The sequence below is a fragment of the Lithobates pipiens genome, unplaced genomic scaffold (genome assembly GCF_037356315.1).
Source record: "Lithobates pipiens isolate NorthernLeopardFrog02 unplaced genomic scaffold, aLitPip1_a1.2 Scaffold_16, whole genome shotgun sequence".
Taxonomy (NCBI): Eukaryota; Metazoa; Chordata; class Amphibia; order Anura; family Ranidae; genus Lithobates; species Lithobates pipiens.
The window spans coordinates 635,734,594-635,752,211 of NW_027507748.1; the positions used below are offsets into that span (position 1 = coordinate 635,734,594).

General features: G+C 46.7%; 1 protein-coding gene across 1 annotated transcript in view; it reads right to left on the reverse strand.

Annotated features, from left to right (window-relative positions):
- SERPINE3 (serpin family E member 3) overlaps window positions 1-17,618 on the reverse strand; it is a 56,419-nt gene that overhangs the window by 25,669 nt on the left and 13,132 nt on the right. The window contains exon 3 of the mRNA XM_077484232.1: window positions 16,637-16,870. Coding sequence (XP_077340358.1) covers window positions 16,637-16,870 — 234 coding nt within the window. The remainder of the gene's footprint in view (window positions 1-16,636; window positions 16,871-17,618) is intronic.

A 17,618-nucleotide genomic window follows, 5' to 3' on the forward strand; every position in this document is an offset into this window, starting at 1 on the left:
TACGGTACATAGGCCTGAGTGCGTTACAGTCTGCTGTTCTGTAAGGACCGCTATCGGTCCACAATACATAGGGTTGCCGTGCACTACTGCTGACCGCTGCCCTATACTGCAGCAGTCCTTCAGCGGTATAGGGACTGACGCACAGTCTGCTAAACACTAACACACAACCTGCTTGGTCCACAAAAGTTTTTATAAGGACTGGTAACTTGGTATAGGGTGCTACGGTACATAGGCCTGAGTGCAGTACAGTCTGCTGTTCTGTAAGGACCGCTATCGGTCCACAATACATAGGGTTGACGTGCACTACTGCTGACCGCTGCCCTATACTGCAGCAGTCCTTCAGCGGTATAGGGACTAAGAGTTTTGTCACAGGGTGATTTAAAAAATGACAGGCAGAGGAAGAGGCAGGCCCTTCCGCAGGGGTGGTAGGGGTAGGGCAGGAGCAACAGCCTTGAGCCAAAGTGGGAAGTTGCAGAAGGTGCGTTCAATTACTTTAAAGGACGCACCAGACTTGGTTGAGTGGCTCACTCAGCCTTATTCTTCTGCACCCTCCTCATCCTCTCGATCTGCACCCTCTTCTTCACTCTCTGCTATGTGCACCCCCAAAGACACTACCACCAACAACACCACCACCACCACATACCTTCCGCTTGAGTGCAAATGGGGGCCTTCATGCTCCAGTGTTTTAATAGGGACCCCCGTATAAAAAGCATGAGGGTCAAGGACCAGTACTGGGTGGCAACGTACTTAGATCCCCGGTACAAACACAAAATGGCGGAAATGTTACCGCCGTCGCAGAGGGCTGTCAGAATGCAGCACTTCCAGGCCTTGCTTCGAGAAATGCTGCATTCTGCTTTTGCGTGCGCTGGCAGAGGAGCAATTCCCACTCCCAGAGAAGGATTTGCGGGTACCAATCCAACAGCGCCTGCAAGAAGAGGCCGGTTTGAAGATGTGTTGGTGACTTCGGATATGAGGTCATTCTTTCAGCCGACCCATCGACAGGTGTCATCCGGATCCAGCATCAGGGAACGCCTAGACCGTCAGGTGTCCGACTACATTGGGTTAACGGCCGATGTGGACGCTCTGAGGAGTGATGAACCCCTAGACTACTGGGTGGGCAGGCTTGACCTCTGGCCAGAGCTTGCCCAATTTGCAATCGAACTGTTGGCTTGCCCCTCATCCAGTGTCCTGTCCGAAAGGACGTTCAGCGCAGCAGGGGGGATTGTGACCGATAAGCGTACTCGCCTAGCTCACGACAGTGTTAACTACCTCACATTTCTAAAAATGAATGAGGCATGGATCTCGGAGGAATTCAACACATGTGATCAGTAGACCATGTATATGTCTATAAACAATTTTTGGAATCAAGCACACAGACCTTCTTAATTCATTTGGCTCACTTCCCTGACCCAAAAAAGCACACCGTACTATATGCCCCTACCCTCCTCTTTGAAGAGGTTGAGCGGTGTCATATTTCTACTGGGGCTGCTTATTATGAGGGGTTCCCACCATCCCTGTGCTGTGCTGACTTCCTCCTGGGTGTTCTTATTATGAGGGGCTCCCACCATCCCTGTGCTGTGCTGACTTCCTCCTGGGGGTTCTTATTATGAGGGGATCACACCATCCCTGTGCTGTGCTGACTTCCTCCTGGGGCTGCTTACGGTGCTGCTGTCAGCGCTGTATGTCACGGAGCTGCTGTCAGCGCTGTATGTCACGGAGCTGCTGTCAGCGCTGTATGTCACGGAGCTGCTGTCAGCGCTGTATGTCACGGAGCTGCTGTCAGCGCTGTATGTCACGGAGCTGCTGTCAGCGCTGTATGTCACGGAGCTGCTGTCAGCGCTGTATGTCACGGAGCTGCTGTCAGCGCTGTATGTCACGGTGCTGCTGTCAGCGCTGTATGTCACGGAGCTGCTGTCAGCGCTGTATGTCACGGAGCTGCTGTCAGTGCTGTATGTCACGGAGCTGCTGTCAGCGCTGTATGTCACGGAGCTGCTGTCAGCGCTGTATGTCACGGAGCTGCTGTCAGCGCTGTATGTCACGGTGCTGCTGTCAGCGCTGTATGTCACGGAGCTGCTGTCAGCGCTGTATGTCACGGAGCTGCTGTCAGCGCTGTATGTCACGGAGCTGCTGTCAGCGCTGTATGTCACGGAGCTGCTGTCAGCGCTGTATGTCACGGAGCTGCTGTCAGCGCTGTATGTCACGGTGCTGATGTCAGTGCTCTGTATTACGGTGCTGCTGTCAGTGCTCTGTATCTCCTGCACCCTCTTGTTTGCCTACCCTGGTCCCTGACCTTCCCTCTCCTCCATTGCCTTCATTAGCTCCATAGTCCTGAATTGTCAGAACAATTTCCCAAATAAAAAAAAAATGCTTGTAGTTATCGATCCCAAATTCACCTCATACATGTATTATGCTATTGTCCAGGTGGTGGGACTACGTGCTACCCCCTAATAATTACCCCTTGGCCGCAAATTCGACCTAAAGGTTTGCGAAATTCGCCTCCCATTGAAGTCAATGGAGCCCGCGGCGAACGGTCGTTTTCGCGAACGTTTGTGTCCGTTCGCGTTTCGCGTTCGCGAAACGTCCCGTCGGAAGTTCGTCCATCACTAGTGTCTGGTTTTAATCTGAATCAAGATGTTTCCTTACCTTCCCTTTTCCCAGAACCTCGTTCTGCAGAAGAAAAATTATTTTATTCTCTCGATGTAGTGAGATCAATTAAAGCCTATCTGAAAGCATCTGCTCCAATATGGAAAACTGATGTTTTGTTTGTGTTGCTGGAAGGCCCTAGAAAGGGTCAGGCAGCATAAAAATCTGCTGTTGCTAAGTGGATTCATCAGGTGATTAGTCAGGCTTATGGCCTGAAAAGAATGGTTTGCCCCTTTAAGATTAAAGCGCACTCTACCAGGGTAGTCAGTGCTTCATGGGCAGTGCATCACCAAGCCTCTGTGGCTCTGGTTTTTGCAAGGCCGCTACTTGGTTGTCAGTACATACATTCATAAGATTCTATCAAATGGATGTAAGATGGCAGGAGGACACTGCCTTTGGGTGCAGTGTACTGCAGGCAGAAGTATAGGCCCTCACACCTGTCAGCGGCTATTTGCTTTGTGTCTTCCTCCAAAGCTTACCTGTAAAATCCTTTTCTTGGAGTAGATCACGGGACACAGAGGTGTCCCTCCCCTCTTATTGGGATATGTGTATATATTGCTTTGCTACAAAAAGATACTCCTGGTATGGGAGGGGTTATATAGGGAGGGTCACTTCCTGTTTCCTTTTTGGTCATGCCAGTGTCCATTCACCTAAAGGTGGCCTATAACCCATATAGTAATTACTATGGTGCTCTGTCTCGTGATGTACTCCAAGAAAAGGATTTTACAGGTAAGCTGTTCTAAAAATCCTAGTATTACTCTCACTCTAACGATCGCAGCGATACCTCACATGTATGATTTGAACAGCGTTTACATATGTGGACGTGACTTGCGTATGCATTCGCTTCTGTGTTCGATCTCGGAGGGACAAAGTGCTTTAAAGTTTATTTTTATTCTTATTTATTTAACTTTTTATTTTTACACTGTCCCTTTAAAAACAAAAATGTATCAATTTTATTCCTATTACAAGGAATGTAAACATCCCTAATAGAAATAAGCATGACAGGTCCTCTTTAATGTGAGATGTGGGGGTCAAAAAGACCTCAGATCTCACATCGAGGCCGCATTTACACCTGAGCATTTTCAGCTCATAAAACGGCTGAAAAAACGCATGAAAAAAGCCCAACAAGCAAAATACCATTCATTTCAATGGCACCTGTTCACATCTGAGCGTTTTGTCACCTGAAGCAAAAATGCCTGAAAAATGCCCTAAGCTCAAAAAAGAACGTTTTTTTACATTGGTGACCTGAACAAAATCATGGTAAAAACACGGTAACGTTTGACACGGTAACGGGGGCCATCTTGCCCTCACTCAACTTCCTGCCCATTTAGTACATCAGATAGTTTCAGTCGCTGCTGATCACTCCGGTAAGCAGCATAAAAACGATTGGGAAGTGGCGGGAGGGGGGCACCTCTCCCGCTCCCCATAAAATTGATCCCATGCTGAATCTGCCGCTAGCGACGTACATAGATGGTGGGTGGTCTGTATCAGTGTCAATGTGTTTTAGGTAGGATGTGGTATTGCTGCAATTGTCAGGAGCAGGAGAATTTATTTGGGGTTTTTCTTTAAGAAAGAAATATACAGATACTTATTTTTTATTTTTTTACCATTTTGGACCAGTTTTCCTTTGATAATAAAAGAAAGCCCAATTTGTCCTGAAAAAAACAAACAAGGTATAATCCACCTGGATGCACAAAGTAGATGTGGTAATGTGTACAGTTTTACTAACACATGTCAAAGTTGCAAAATCATGCTTAGGCATTAAGATTTGTTTTACCCTTAGGCTCAAGCCATCAACATCTTGGGCTTGAACTTCTGTTAGATTGTTATTGGTTTAAAAAGGAAACCTGCCCAACACACACACACACCTCAATGTCAATACAAGAACGAGGGCGCGGGTGAAGGTGGTAATGTCAAATACCGTATATACTCGAGTATAAGCCGAGATTTTCAGCCTCTTTTTTGAGGCTGAAAGTGCCCCCCTCGGCTTATACTCGAGTCATCGCTGTCTGCCCGCTCGATCAGCGTGTCGAGCAGACAGACAGCGGCCATTCTATAGTTCAAAAGCCGCGCCTCCGGCTCCGCCTTCGCCTGTGATAGGCGGAACACTGAATTTCCCAGCAGCCTGTGTTCCGCCTATCACGGACATCGTATCATCCTCGTACTACGGACGAGGATGATACGATGTACGTGATAGGCGGAACACAGGCTGCTGGGAAATTCAGTGTTCCGCCTATCACAGGCGAAGGCGGCGGCGCAGCTTTTGAATTTTACAATGGCCGCCGAGGCGCCGACGAACGAAGAGGGCACGGGACGGAGGCAAGGCAAGGCAAGGCACGGCACGGGACGGGACGGGACGGGACGGAGGCAAGGCACGGCGGCAAGGCACGGAGGCAAGGAGGCACGGGGCGGAGGCTCGGGACAAAGGCTCGGGACACAGGTAGGCTGGACACACACACACACACACACACACACACACACACACACACACACACACACACACACACACACACACACACACACACACACACACACACACACACACGGATGGATACACACACACACAGGGATGGATGGATGGATGGAGACACACACACACAGGGATGGATGGATGGATGGATGGAGACACACACACACAGGGATGGATGGATGGATGGACACACACACACACACAGGGATGGATGGACGGACACACAGGGATGGACGGACACACAGGGATGGACGGACACACAGGGATGGACGGACACACACACAGGGATGGACAGGCATGTCTTACCCTCGGCTTATACACGAGTCAATAAGTTTGCCAGTTTTTTTGGGGGTAAATTGGGGGCCTCGGCTTATATTCGGGTCGGCCTATACTCGAGTATAAAAACAGCACATCTTACAATATACTTTACGAAAAAAAACATGTCAAGCTGGAAATCTGACATTTCAGGGAATTTCTTCTCAGGGTGACAAGTAGCTGGTGCCAAACATAACACCTATTTAAGTGACCTTCTACCAATAGTACGGTAATTGGCCAATCCACCAGGAACCCTACAGGATGTGCTGCCTATTATTCCTGTTATTTATTTTGTAATTATCTGCATCTCTTTTGAGGAAATTTCCTCTTGCTTCCTGTCATGGTAGCACGGTTTCCCCAGATGGAACACAGACAGCATTAACAAATAGAGGTCTGAGTCCTTACCCACGCTATCTGACACTAAAATAAGATTTTTGGCTAGAGACCCACTTTACCAAGCTGAATGGGCACAAAGTTGCACACAATATCTGTGCTTCAAACTTTGCTTGTGTTCTCTCCCTTTTTTTTTAATGTAGCTGACAGTGGTCTACAGTTACTTTGTTCTGAGCACTACCCCTGTTACTTTCCATCTGTGTCCTGCTAGTGCTGGACTCCAGTAACTCGACAAAATATCTTTAAGCCAAACAAGGGGAATTATGGGACTAGTAGTCTCTTGAGCAGCCTGTCTGATGTTGTGAAACTACCCCTGGACTATACATCCCAGAAACCCCTTTGCAAAACCAACAGGCCTCTGGGAGGAACTATGAAAGGGGCAGCAGATCCGCTCCGCGCTTTCTTCTTGGGCCTCACTGAGGGAACACCTCTCTGCTGCTAGGCAAGAAAGCTGTGACCTACCAAGTGGCAATCCAGTGACTTCAGCCTGGCCCTGGAGGGCCCAACTCTGCTTGCCATTATTGGGACATCACCGCAGCACCACTTCATCAGACGGATCCAACGATCGCCTGTGTAGGCAGCAGTTCTGCAGTTGGTGAGAGGGAAGCTGCTCATCGTTCACAATCCCTACCTGGTCATCTTATTTGGACACTGTGTACAGACACCTTGCCCGTGGAAAAACTTTATTGCATTACATAAGACACTGTACATAGACATTCATATCCTGAACTACTCTAATGCCCCGTACACACGACCGGACTTTTCAACATCAAAAGTCTGACGGAATGATTCCGGCAGGCTATTCGATCGTGTGTGGGCTGCAACGGACTTTTCATTCGCAAAAGTCTGACAGACTTTAGAAATGGAACATGCTTCAAATTTTTCTGCAAGAACTCTGCCGGACCCAGTTCCTACCGAGAAATCCGCTCGTGTGTATGCTAGTCCGACGGACAAAAACCGACGCTAGGGCAGCTATTGGCTACTGGCTATGAACTTCCTTATTCGAGTCCAGTCGTACGTCATCACGTTCAAATACGTCGGAGTTTGGTGTGATTGTGTGTGGCCAAGTCCGCTCATTCGGAAAGTCCGTTAGAACTCTGTCAGAACTCCGGCAGAACTCCTTCGAAAGTCTGTCGGACATAAGTCTGGTCGTGTGTACGCGGCATAAGGATTATCACTAACCAGCTTAAGTTGCCCTGTTTATCCCATCACTGTGCCATATCTTGGATATGATCTAATGAGCGCCGACTGCCGGTGAAGATTACTGCAGGCCTGCGTCCTGGACACTGCTGTTACTTAAAGGGCCCTTATCCTATTCCTATTCTATCTGGTCTCTCATTAGGATGTAAAGGCTTAATAGGCCGGCTTGGGATTCCACTTTAGTTTGGTAACATATTGCATTATCTAGTGGAATCTTTACAAATGCCTTTTTATGCTATAGCTAGTATTCACTGTGTATATGTATATCCTGTATTTGTGCTATTGAACTGTAATTAAGTTGGTTTTTGGGGCTTCCTCATCTAAGTTCGTCTGGTATTCAGAACTTGGTTGATCCATGAACCCTCCCCTTGTACATATATCTTTACTTCAGTAAAACTTAAGAGAATATTTGACTTGTGTTGGAGTGTCATTTAAAGGTGCTTGCAAGAAGATGCCTGAACCCAGAGTGTCAGGTGGGTTGGATTGTTCACAGGGTCAGGGCGGTGCAGATGAACAGGTAAATAAAAGTAGCCCGCAAGGGGACAGTGCTACATTGATATAACACATCTCAACTAATATAAAAAGATATGTTTAAATAAGCACAAATGCCATCAAACATACTGCCTTCTTCTGAGTTATATACAGTGGTGGCTGAGCTGGACAATCAATCCACTAACAGTCAGATACTTAAAATATCAGTCTGTCAGGTTTATGTGGTAGTGAGCCCTTGCAGAACACCAACTCTGTGTTTTCCAGGGTGTGGAGTCTAAGCCCCAGCCTGCTTCTTGATCAGGGCCCCTGATGGTGGGGATGGACTTAAAGAAAGCTGTAACCAGGGCGCAGACCCCAGACATGCCCAGCTGACAATACAGTACAGAGTACAGATGGCAGGTGATAGAAGAGGATCTGGAAAAGGAGTCGAGGTCAGGGTGGGCCCTGGGTCGATACATAGGAATCAGACACAGAATACAAGTAATGCAAGGCAAGCCAAGAGCTCAGAGAAACTGGAAAGTTGCTCAGGTAACCCAGGTTGCACTAAGGATGTCTTATAAAGGGAAACAAACTGAGATGCGGGCCAGCTAGGGTTGCCACTGCATCCCTTTAAACCCAAACACATATGAATTACACAGGTCCTGAGGTCAATTTAATGCAGATAAGGCACCAAGTGAATCTAATTACTACGTTGATCAGCCACAGAATTTGTGTAATTAACATGTGTTCAGTTTTAAAGGGATGAGGTAGCAACTCTAGGACCAGCAAGTGATAGAAGGGAAAGGAATATAAATCCACAGTGGAACAGGCCAAGCAAGAAGCCAGCAGAATGTGTGAATAGAATCACAGATCTTAGCAGAACCCCTGCAGCAAGGGGGTAAGAATTTCACAGATAGGAAACTGCAGACTAAACCATGATAGACCACCTAAATTAACAATGTTCTGTCTGATGAATCAGCCACACCTCATACTTTGCACCTGAATTAACTTCTTTAGCCACCTACCGTGACCCTCATAAGGAGATCCTATTCTTTATGTTGGACTTTACTAAGAGAAAGCCAGGCTAAAACTATTCAGAAGACAAGATAGGCGATGCACACATCCAAACTGTTGATATTTTATAAGGAAGGACATTATGGTTACTATAGTTAGTATTTGGACTAGTTAAGGTGGCCATGGGTGCACACCAAAAGTACCAGGTTGGGAATATCTGCCTGTCCTCTGCACCGCTGTTTATCGTGTGACTTTGTCTTAAGTTGTCCATACAGTATACAAATTGATTGTACTATCTACTGTAGATCTATCATGAACTATGGGGGCCTGCCTTATTGGATTTAATTTGAATGTAATATTTAGGTTTGTCCTTGTATAACATTTTGTCCCACCACCTCCAGTGTTTGTTTACATCCTCTTCCCAAAGTTTTATGTAGTCTTCTATGAGGCTGTATCTAAATGCTAGAGACACTCAGGGGAAAGCCTCATAGAAATCTACATGGGGACACCAGCTCACAGAAGGCTTTCGGAAGAAATTGTAAACAAATATTGAAGGCCACATAAGCTACATCGAGGTAAGTATACAGTGCCTTGCAAAAGTATTCAACCCCCCCCCCCCCCCCCCTTGGCTTTTTAACTATTTTGTTACATTACAGCCATTAGTTCAATGTTGTTTTAATCTGAATTATATGTGATGGATCATAACACAGTAGTCTAAGTTGGTGAAGTAAAATTAGAAAGATATATACATAAAACTTTTTTTCAGAAATAAAAAACTGATAATTGGCATGTGGGAATATATTCACTCCCTTTGTTATAAAGCCCATAAAAAGCTCTGGTGTAACCAGTTACCTTCAGGAGTCACATAATTAGTGAAATGATGTCCACCTGTGTGCAATCTAAGTGTCACATGATCTGTCATTACATATACACACCTTTTTGAAAGGCCTCAGAGGCTGCAACACCTAAGTAAGAGGCACCACTAACCAAACACTACCATGAAGACCAAGGAACTCTCCAAACAAGTAACGCCGCATACACACGACTGGACTTTCTGGCAGAAAAGGTCAGACGGAATAATTTCATCGTATATTACGATCGTGTGTGGCCTTCATCTGACTTTTTTCTTCAAAAATTCAGACGGACCTAGAAATAGAACATGTTTCAAATCTGTCCGGCAGAATCAATTTCTGACGGGAAAACCATTTGTCTGTATGCTGGTCCGGCGGACCAAATACATCGCTAGGGCAGCTATTGGCTACTGGCTATTGAACTTCCTTTTCTAGTCCCGTCGTACGTTATCACGTTCAAAATGAACAGACTTTGGTCCGTTCGTGTGTGGGCAAGTCCATTTGGTCGGAAGTCCGTTGTAACTCAGTCGAAAGTCCATCGAGAACCCCGTCAGGACCTTGTACCTTTTCTGCCAGAAAGTCCAGTCGTGTGTACGCAGCATAAGGGACAATGTTGTTGAGAAGTCAGGGTTAGGTTATAAAACCGTAAAAATGTATACTCACCTTTCCGTAATTTTCCTTTCCTGTCTCATCTTCATGGCAACATACACTTTGGGTTGTGACTCTGCCCCCACCACCTAATAGGACCACATAGCTATAAGTTCCAAAGAAGGCTCCCGCCCCAGTATTCTCTGTATATATATCACCTCAGAAGGATGGGCATCTGTATGCTACCATGAACATGCGTCAGGAAAGGAAAATTATGGAAAGGTGAGTATACAATTTTCTGGTTTCCTGTGGCATCATGGCAGCATACACTTTGGGGAATAACTCGCAGACTGCGTGCGAATGCAGAATACGTTTATTTAACAAGGAATAGAAGAGTTGGCCTGGAAAATTGTTCTTACAAAATCCATTGTCGATACTTGAGCGGAATCCACCTTGTAATGCGACATAAAAGTGTTTCTAGATGACCAGGTGGCTGCTCTGCATATAGTTTCCGCAGATACTCTGCAGTAAGCTGCCCAGGAGGTCGCCACTGCCCTGGTGGAGTGTGCCTTTAAGCCCTCAGGTATTTGTGATGTACTTAATGTGTAAGACTTCTTGATGGCCTTCACCAGCCATGAAGCAATGTTGCGAGAGGATGCCGCTTGACCCTTCCTAAAGCCGTGTGGAATTACTAAAAGGTTTTTCGTCTTCCTGAACGGGCTGGTTGCTGTAAGGTATGCCAAGATGTTGCCTTTGACATCTAATGGATGAGGATTGCCTTGCCCCGTAACAAGAGCGGGGAGGTTAATCTCCTGGTTAAAGTGGAAAGGGGAGGATACCTTTGGAATGAAGCGCTCTGAGGGCCTCAAGACTACCCTGTCTGGATAGAAGATTAGGTAAGGTTCCCTTGCCAATAAAGCCTGCATCTCTGAAACTCTTTTTGCCTATGTTATGGCAATAAGGAACAAGACTTTGTGTTAGATCCCAAAGGGAGATGCTCTCAAGTGGAAAAAAGGGTTCTTGAGACAGGGCCTCCAAAATGATTGAGATCCTAGGCCGGGAAGGAAGGCTTTTTGGGGGGTCTTAATTTTAGATAAGCCCTTTGGAACTGAATGACAAGAGGATGCTGGGCCCACTTGACTCCAGTCAAAACAGATAAGACTAACACCTGTACTTTCAGAGTGCTTGACCCAAGGCCTTTCTCCAGACCTGACTGAAGAAATTCAAGAATCTGTGAAACTGTCGGAGAGGATAAGTCCCAAGATTGCTGCTGTGCAAAGGTGACACATTTTTCCCTAATCCTCCTGTAGGTGCTGTTGGTAGTAGGTCTTCTGACTTGGAGTAAAGTTTCTAACACTTTCTTGGAGCAACCCTGGTCTAGAAACCTAGACCTTTCAGCTTCCAGGCCATCAGATTCAGCTTCTCTGGGTTTGGATGAAGTAGATGACCCTGGGAGAGTAAGTCCGCTGATAACAGGAGAGGCAGCAGGTCCACTGTGCTCAACTGCAGGAGAGTAGTAAACCATTGCCTGCTTGGCCAAAAGGGAATCCCTGCTACTACCGATGCCATTGACCTCTTGAGCCTGAGCAGGAACCTCGCTATGAGAGGTGTAGGAGGGAATATGTAGCCCAGTCGGAAATTCCAAGGGTGTTAAAGGCAGTCTGCCCCCTCCGCCAATGGAAAGGGGACCCTTGACAGAAACCTCTGGCACTTTGCGTTCATTGGTGTTGCTGCTAGATCTATGTCCGACAACCCCCAGGTCTGATATATGAGGGAGAAGGCCTGATGTCTCAGCGACCACTCATTGTTGGATATGAAATTCCTGCTTAGCGAGTCGGCTAGCAGGTTCTGGACTCCCGGGACATATATCGCTCTTAGATCCAACAGATTCAGTTGTGCCCATTTGAGAACGAGATGGACCATCCTGCATCATGGAGCGGCTTCTGGTGCCTCCCTGCCTGTTGATGTAGGCGACAGCCACTCTGTTATCCATTCTCAACAGGACCTGTTTTCCCCTTAGGTAGGGGCTGAAGGCTAACAGGGCTTGGAATGCTGCCCTCATCTCTAGAACGTCTTGAATGGCCAACGGCCCTGAACTGCTTGACATCGGTAGTGTGCCCCCCCACCCCTCCATGCTGGCATCCAAGGTAACCACTTCTTGTAGAGGGGTGACTATATGTTTGCATCTCCTCAGATTGTGTAATAGTGTCCACCACCATACTGATTTCTTGAACTCCTCTGAGATAGCAATTGACTGATTCATCCATATGCCATTTCACTGGAGCAGGAATGAGATTTGAAAAGGTCTTATGTTCCACTGTGCCCATTGGACCATCGGAATGGTTGCTGACATTGAGCCTAAGATACTGAGACACGCTCTGGCTGGTTATGTTGTGGTCAGGTGTAGTTTCCTTATTTTCTGGACCAAGGAGGGGATTTTCTCCTGAGGAAGCTCCACTGTATTTACCCGGGTGTCTAGCTCTGCTCCCAGGAAGACCATTCTCTGAGTGGGCTGAAGATTGCTCTTCCCCCAGTTTATCAACCAACCTAGATTCTGCAGGGTGGAAATCAGAATCTTCCAATGGCAAATGAGAGATTCCTAGCTGTCCGAAAGGAGGAGGATGTCATACAGGTAATGATGGACTCTTAGCCCTTTTTCTCTCAGGGAAGCTATTACTGGTAACAGGACTTTTGTGAATGTCCTGAGGGCAGTAGAAATCCCGAACGGGAAACTTGGAAGTACTAACGGTTTATTGCAAAGCGGAGGAACTTCTGAAATGCAACGTGAATAGGGATATGAAGATATGTGTCTTGTAAATCGACTGAAAGTATCCAGTCTCCCAAGTTTATGGCCTGAAGGATCAACTGCAAATTTTCCATTTTGAACGTTTCCACCCAAATTTCCCGGTTGAGGTTTTTTAGGTCCTGGACAGGACGCAGACTTCTTCTTGACCAGAAATAGTGGGGAGTAAAATCCTTTCCATCTTTGAAGTAATGGTACCTCCACTATCGCACACTTTTGGAGAAGATCCTGAATGTATTTCACTTGTAAAAGTCTCTTTTCTCGTGACGCTGGAAAGTTGGTTTTACTGAATTGGTCCCTCTGGGCTCATCTTTTGAAACCCCATCTGTGCCCGAATTGGATGGTGGCTACCGTCCATGGATCTTTTATTGTTTCCGCCCAGGCCAGCCTGAATTTCTTGAGCCTGGCTCCCACCACAGCTGGCTGGGCGGACGCACATTCAAAAACACTTCTGGTCACCAGAGGCAGGGGGTTTGGGTTTCTGGAATTTCAAGAAGGATGTCTGAGGATTCTTCCAACTCCTCCTGTATTCCTTTCTGGGTCTGTAGGACTTTGCATCCCTGTATCTTTCCGGGAGATTACGTCTGAAGGGTGGTGGTCTCTGCTGCTTCAGCCTTTTATCCGAAGGAATAAGCCACGACTTTCCACCAGTCACTTTCGAAATGGCTGTATCCAATTTCGCCCCGAAGAGTTTTTCCCATCATATGGAATCTTATACCAGTTGGATTTTGAGGCAGGATCTGCTGCCCAGGGCTTCGGCCATAGTGCCCTCCTGGCCATTACTGAGGCCAGCATAGCTCTTGATGCAGATTTGATTGTATCTGCGGATGCTTCTATCACAAAATCTCCTGCAAGACTAACACATCCCTGAATGTTACCGCATCCTCGATAGGAAGTGTTGTGTGCCTAGCCAGGCGCATCAGGAATGCATTCTCTTCTAGAGGGGAGACTAGCGGGTTCACTTTAGGCTCTTTGAGCGGGTATAGCTTAGCAAGTCTGTTACTGAGACTGGTCTTCTTTTCAGGCTTTTGCCACTCCTCCTTAATCAGTTCATCCAATTTGTCGATAAACAGGAAAGTTTCTGGGTCTCTCTTGAGATGTGGAAAATATTTTTTTCTGTTTCTGCTGGGTTTCTTTTGGTCCTTCCTAACTTATCGCCTCTTTAACCAATTTCACGAATGGCTCTATCAGCAAGAAATCTAAACCAGCTGACGCTTCCAGCTCTTCGCTGTCAGACAGGGATTCCGGTTCCCTTGATGTGCTGGGAGGAGCAGGCGAGGTACTTCGAGCCGGAATGTCTGGTTCAGGGGCTGAGACTTGCGGGTTTGAGACTCTAAGGGATTCCCTGATATCCGCTGCTTTTTCCTTAGTTGCTTAGTCGAAGCATCTGCGGCAGGCTAGCTTATCCGGAAGTGCGATAGCCCCACATACCCAGCAGGAGTTCCCGGCTGGACGGGAATGATGTGCTGGTGACGGATGCTTGCGTGTAGGGGATCTCCTATGATAGGAGTGACTATGCCTTGAGTAGGACTTTGAGCGAGTTCTTCTGCGACTTCCCCTGTGACCTGAGCGGCTTCTTCCACGACTTGAGTGGCTTTGCCTGTGACCGGAGCGACTTCTCCTGTGTGAGGTCTCTCTGCATATTGAATTTTGACGATCTTGAAGACCTGATAGGACTGACCAATTTAGGCAGCATTAAAGTCCGGCTCTCTTTTTCTATCTTCACTACTTACCAGAATGTCCCCCCCCCCCCCTTACCTATTAGGCTGGCGGTGGTCTGCTGGGGCAGTGGCCTCCATGAGTGATGACAGCGATTCTACCTAAGAAAGGCACAGTAGAGTAAGAACGTACAGAGGAAGGCAGAAGAGGGCATACACAAGCTAAGTACCGCTTACCCAGGAGAGGGGAGACACAGGATAGTGGTGAAGCGCAGAGAAGCAGTTAATGCCTGACAGGATCAGGCAAAAGCAGTGAGGAGAAGAAATTCAGTTTTTTTAGAACTTCCGCCATCGCCGCTGTGATGACGTGATGCTCGCACATGCGTCCTAGTGCGGTGCGGAGCTTGATGCCATTTTGGAAGCTGGCAAAATAAGGAAGTCGCAGAGACACCGTGGACTGCGAATGCGTGGAAGCACTGAGGCGCTTGGCACCTTGGAGGCATTTTTCTGGAACTACAGAGCTACAGAGCTCAGAGGACCTCAGTGCAGAAAATGAAACTGAAGGGTCGCTGCCAAATGGTTAAGCCTGTTTAAGGCTTGTAATACAACTGCCGGCATACCCCTGAGACCACCAGAGTGGGGTGGTCCATCTAGCTCATTTAGAGGCTGTACAAGTAAGGACTTCCACCCAGGAGAGGCTTGAACTTGGCAGGGGCGAAGCGGTAAGGGGGTGCTGATCTATTCGGTTCTGACAGGTGAAGAAAAGTAAGAGAATACTGGGGCAGGAGATTTCTCTGGAACTTATAGCTATGTGGTCCTATCAGGTTGTGGGGGCAGAGTAACAACCCAACGTGTATGCTGCCATGATGCGACAAGAAAAAAAATATCCAAATCTTTGATGATCCCTAGGAGCACCATCAAATCTATCATAACCAAATGAAAAGAACATGGAACAACAGCAAACCTGCCAAGATACGTCTGCAAACCAAAACTCATGTACCAGGCAAGGAGGGCATTAATCAGAGAGGCAGCACAGAGACCTAAGGTAACCCTGGAGGAGCTGCAGAGTTCCACAGCAGAGATTAGAGTATCTGTAAATAGGACCACAGTAAGTTTCACGCTCCATAGAGTTGGGCTGTATGGCTGTATGGCCAGAAGAAAGCCAATACTTTCAGCAAAAAACAAAATGGCATGTTTTGAGTTCGTGAAAAGGCAAGTCTGATGAGACTAAAATTTTACTTTTTGTCTATCAAAGAAAATGTTATGTCTGGTGCAAACCCAACACATCACATCACCCAAGGAACACCATCGTCACCGTGAAACATGGTGGTGGCAGCATCATGCTGTGGGGATGTTTCTCAGCAGTTGGGACTGGGAAACTGGTCAGAGTTGAGGGAAAGATGGATGGTGCTAAATACAGGGATATTCTTGAGCAAAACCTGTACCACTCTGTGTGTGATTTGAGGCTAGGACGGAGGTTCACCTTCCAACAGGACAATGACCCCAAACACACTGCTAAAGCAACACTTGAGTGGTTTAAAGGGAAACATGTGTTGGAATGGCCTAGTCAAAGCCCAGACCTCAATCCAATAGAAAATCTGTGGTCAGATTTGAAGGAGCTGTTTTGCAAGGAGAAATGGGCAAAAATCAGAGTGGTAAGATGTGGTAAGCTCATAGAAACTTCTCCAAGAGACTTGGAACTGTGATAGCCGCAAAAGGTGGCTCTACAAAGTATTGACTTTAGGGGGGGGTGAATAGTTATGCACATTGACTTTTTCTGTTATTTTGTCCTATTTGTTGTTTGCTTCACAATAAAAAAAAAAACATCTTCAAAGTTGTGGGCATGTTCTGTAAATTAAATGATGCAAATCCTCAAACAATCCATGTTAATTCCAGGTTGTGAGGCAACAAAACACGAAAAATGCCAAGGGGGGGGGAATACTTTTGAAAGGCACTGTACATCTAGAGAGGTGAAGAGTGGGCTAGTTTAGGTCTGGGAAGTACATGCAAGAAGGATAAGTGCGCTTTGTTTAAAAGTTCACTTATCCTTTAAAAGATTAACAAAGTAGTTACACTAAATAAATGAGAGCTCCCTCTAGTGGCTAATTTATATATATATTTATAATAATATTTATATTTATTGCAATTATAATAAAGGACTAGCCTTGTTTGCAATAAAGTTCTGATAATAGTGCATTGTGGCACAGATTTGCAGCAGGGATCTACTCACCTCCTGTGTTCCTGGTGACCCACTGATTGATTTGACTTGCGGTCCATGTGTGCTCACTGAAGTTAGCCTGTTGGAGGCTGCTGTTTGCCCATAGTGCAACATTTTCAATAAACTGGGCAGAGAGGGAGGTACCAGTCTGCACGAACAAAGCACACGCCAAGTGCATGGACGTTTCCTGGCTGGAGTTTGCCAATTCCCTGTGCATAGCTTTTAGAAAATTTTGTACAGATTCATCTAAAACAAGGAAGAAAGCATACCATGTTACTGTACATACAATAAAAACAATGCGATACAATACCCTAATTTCCGTACACTCTCTGCTATAACAGAAAATATCTAGTGACCAGAATAAATGATGATCTCCCCTTCTGAAAATGCAATTTCCATGGCTGTCCATGGAGATTTGATGGCTTTGGGCAAGTGACAGGTGAGTAATCTAACTGTAAGAAGCATGCAGTTCAGGGATTTTGACATTAATGGTTGCATATTTGTTGACTCAAAAAGTACTAAAGTCAGATGCCAATAATGACAGTTTCTATGTTTTTCTCCCATAGTCTGTTGATTGATGTTCATCAGCCTGGTTCCCCGTGCGGACAATAACTAAACCCTCCTATCGTTTTCTGCCAAGCCTCTGTTTAATCTGCAGTTGCCATGATGCTGCACATGTGTTCAATTATGACACCAGTCATTTGATAGTTTGGTAGTGTGGTTGAGAGCATAAGCATAAGAAAATGTTAGCCAGTGGCAGCTGGTGCTGAAAATTTCCGGGGAGCGGGGGGGGGGGGGGGGGGGGGTCAAACCAAAGACTATCCCCCCTGTAGATGATTGTGGGGAAAACAGCACCACAGCATATCCACCACCCCATACTCCCCGCGGGAGATGGTTGGCCTCCTTACCTTAGGAGGCAGATGTCCTGCCTGCCTGGGATGACTTCAATCTCTGTCTGGGTCAGGGAGTCATCGTGGCCGCTGCGGGATCGGCC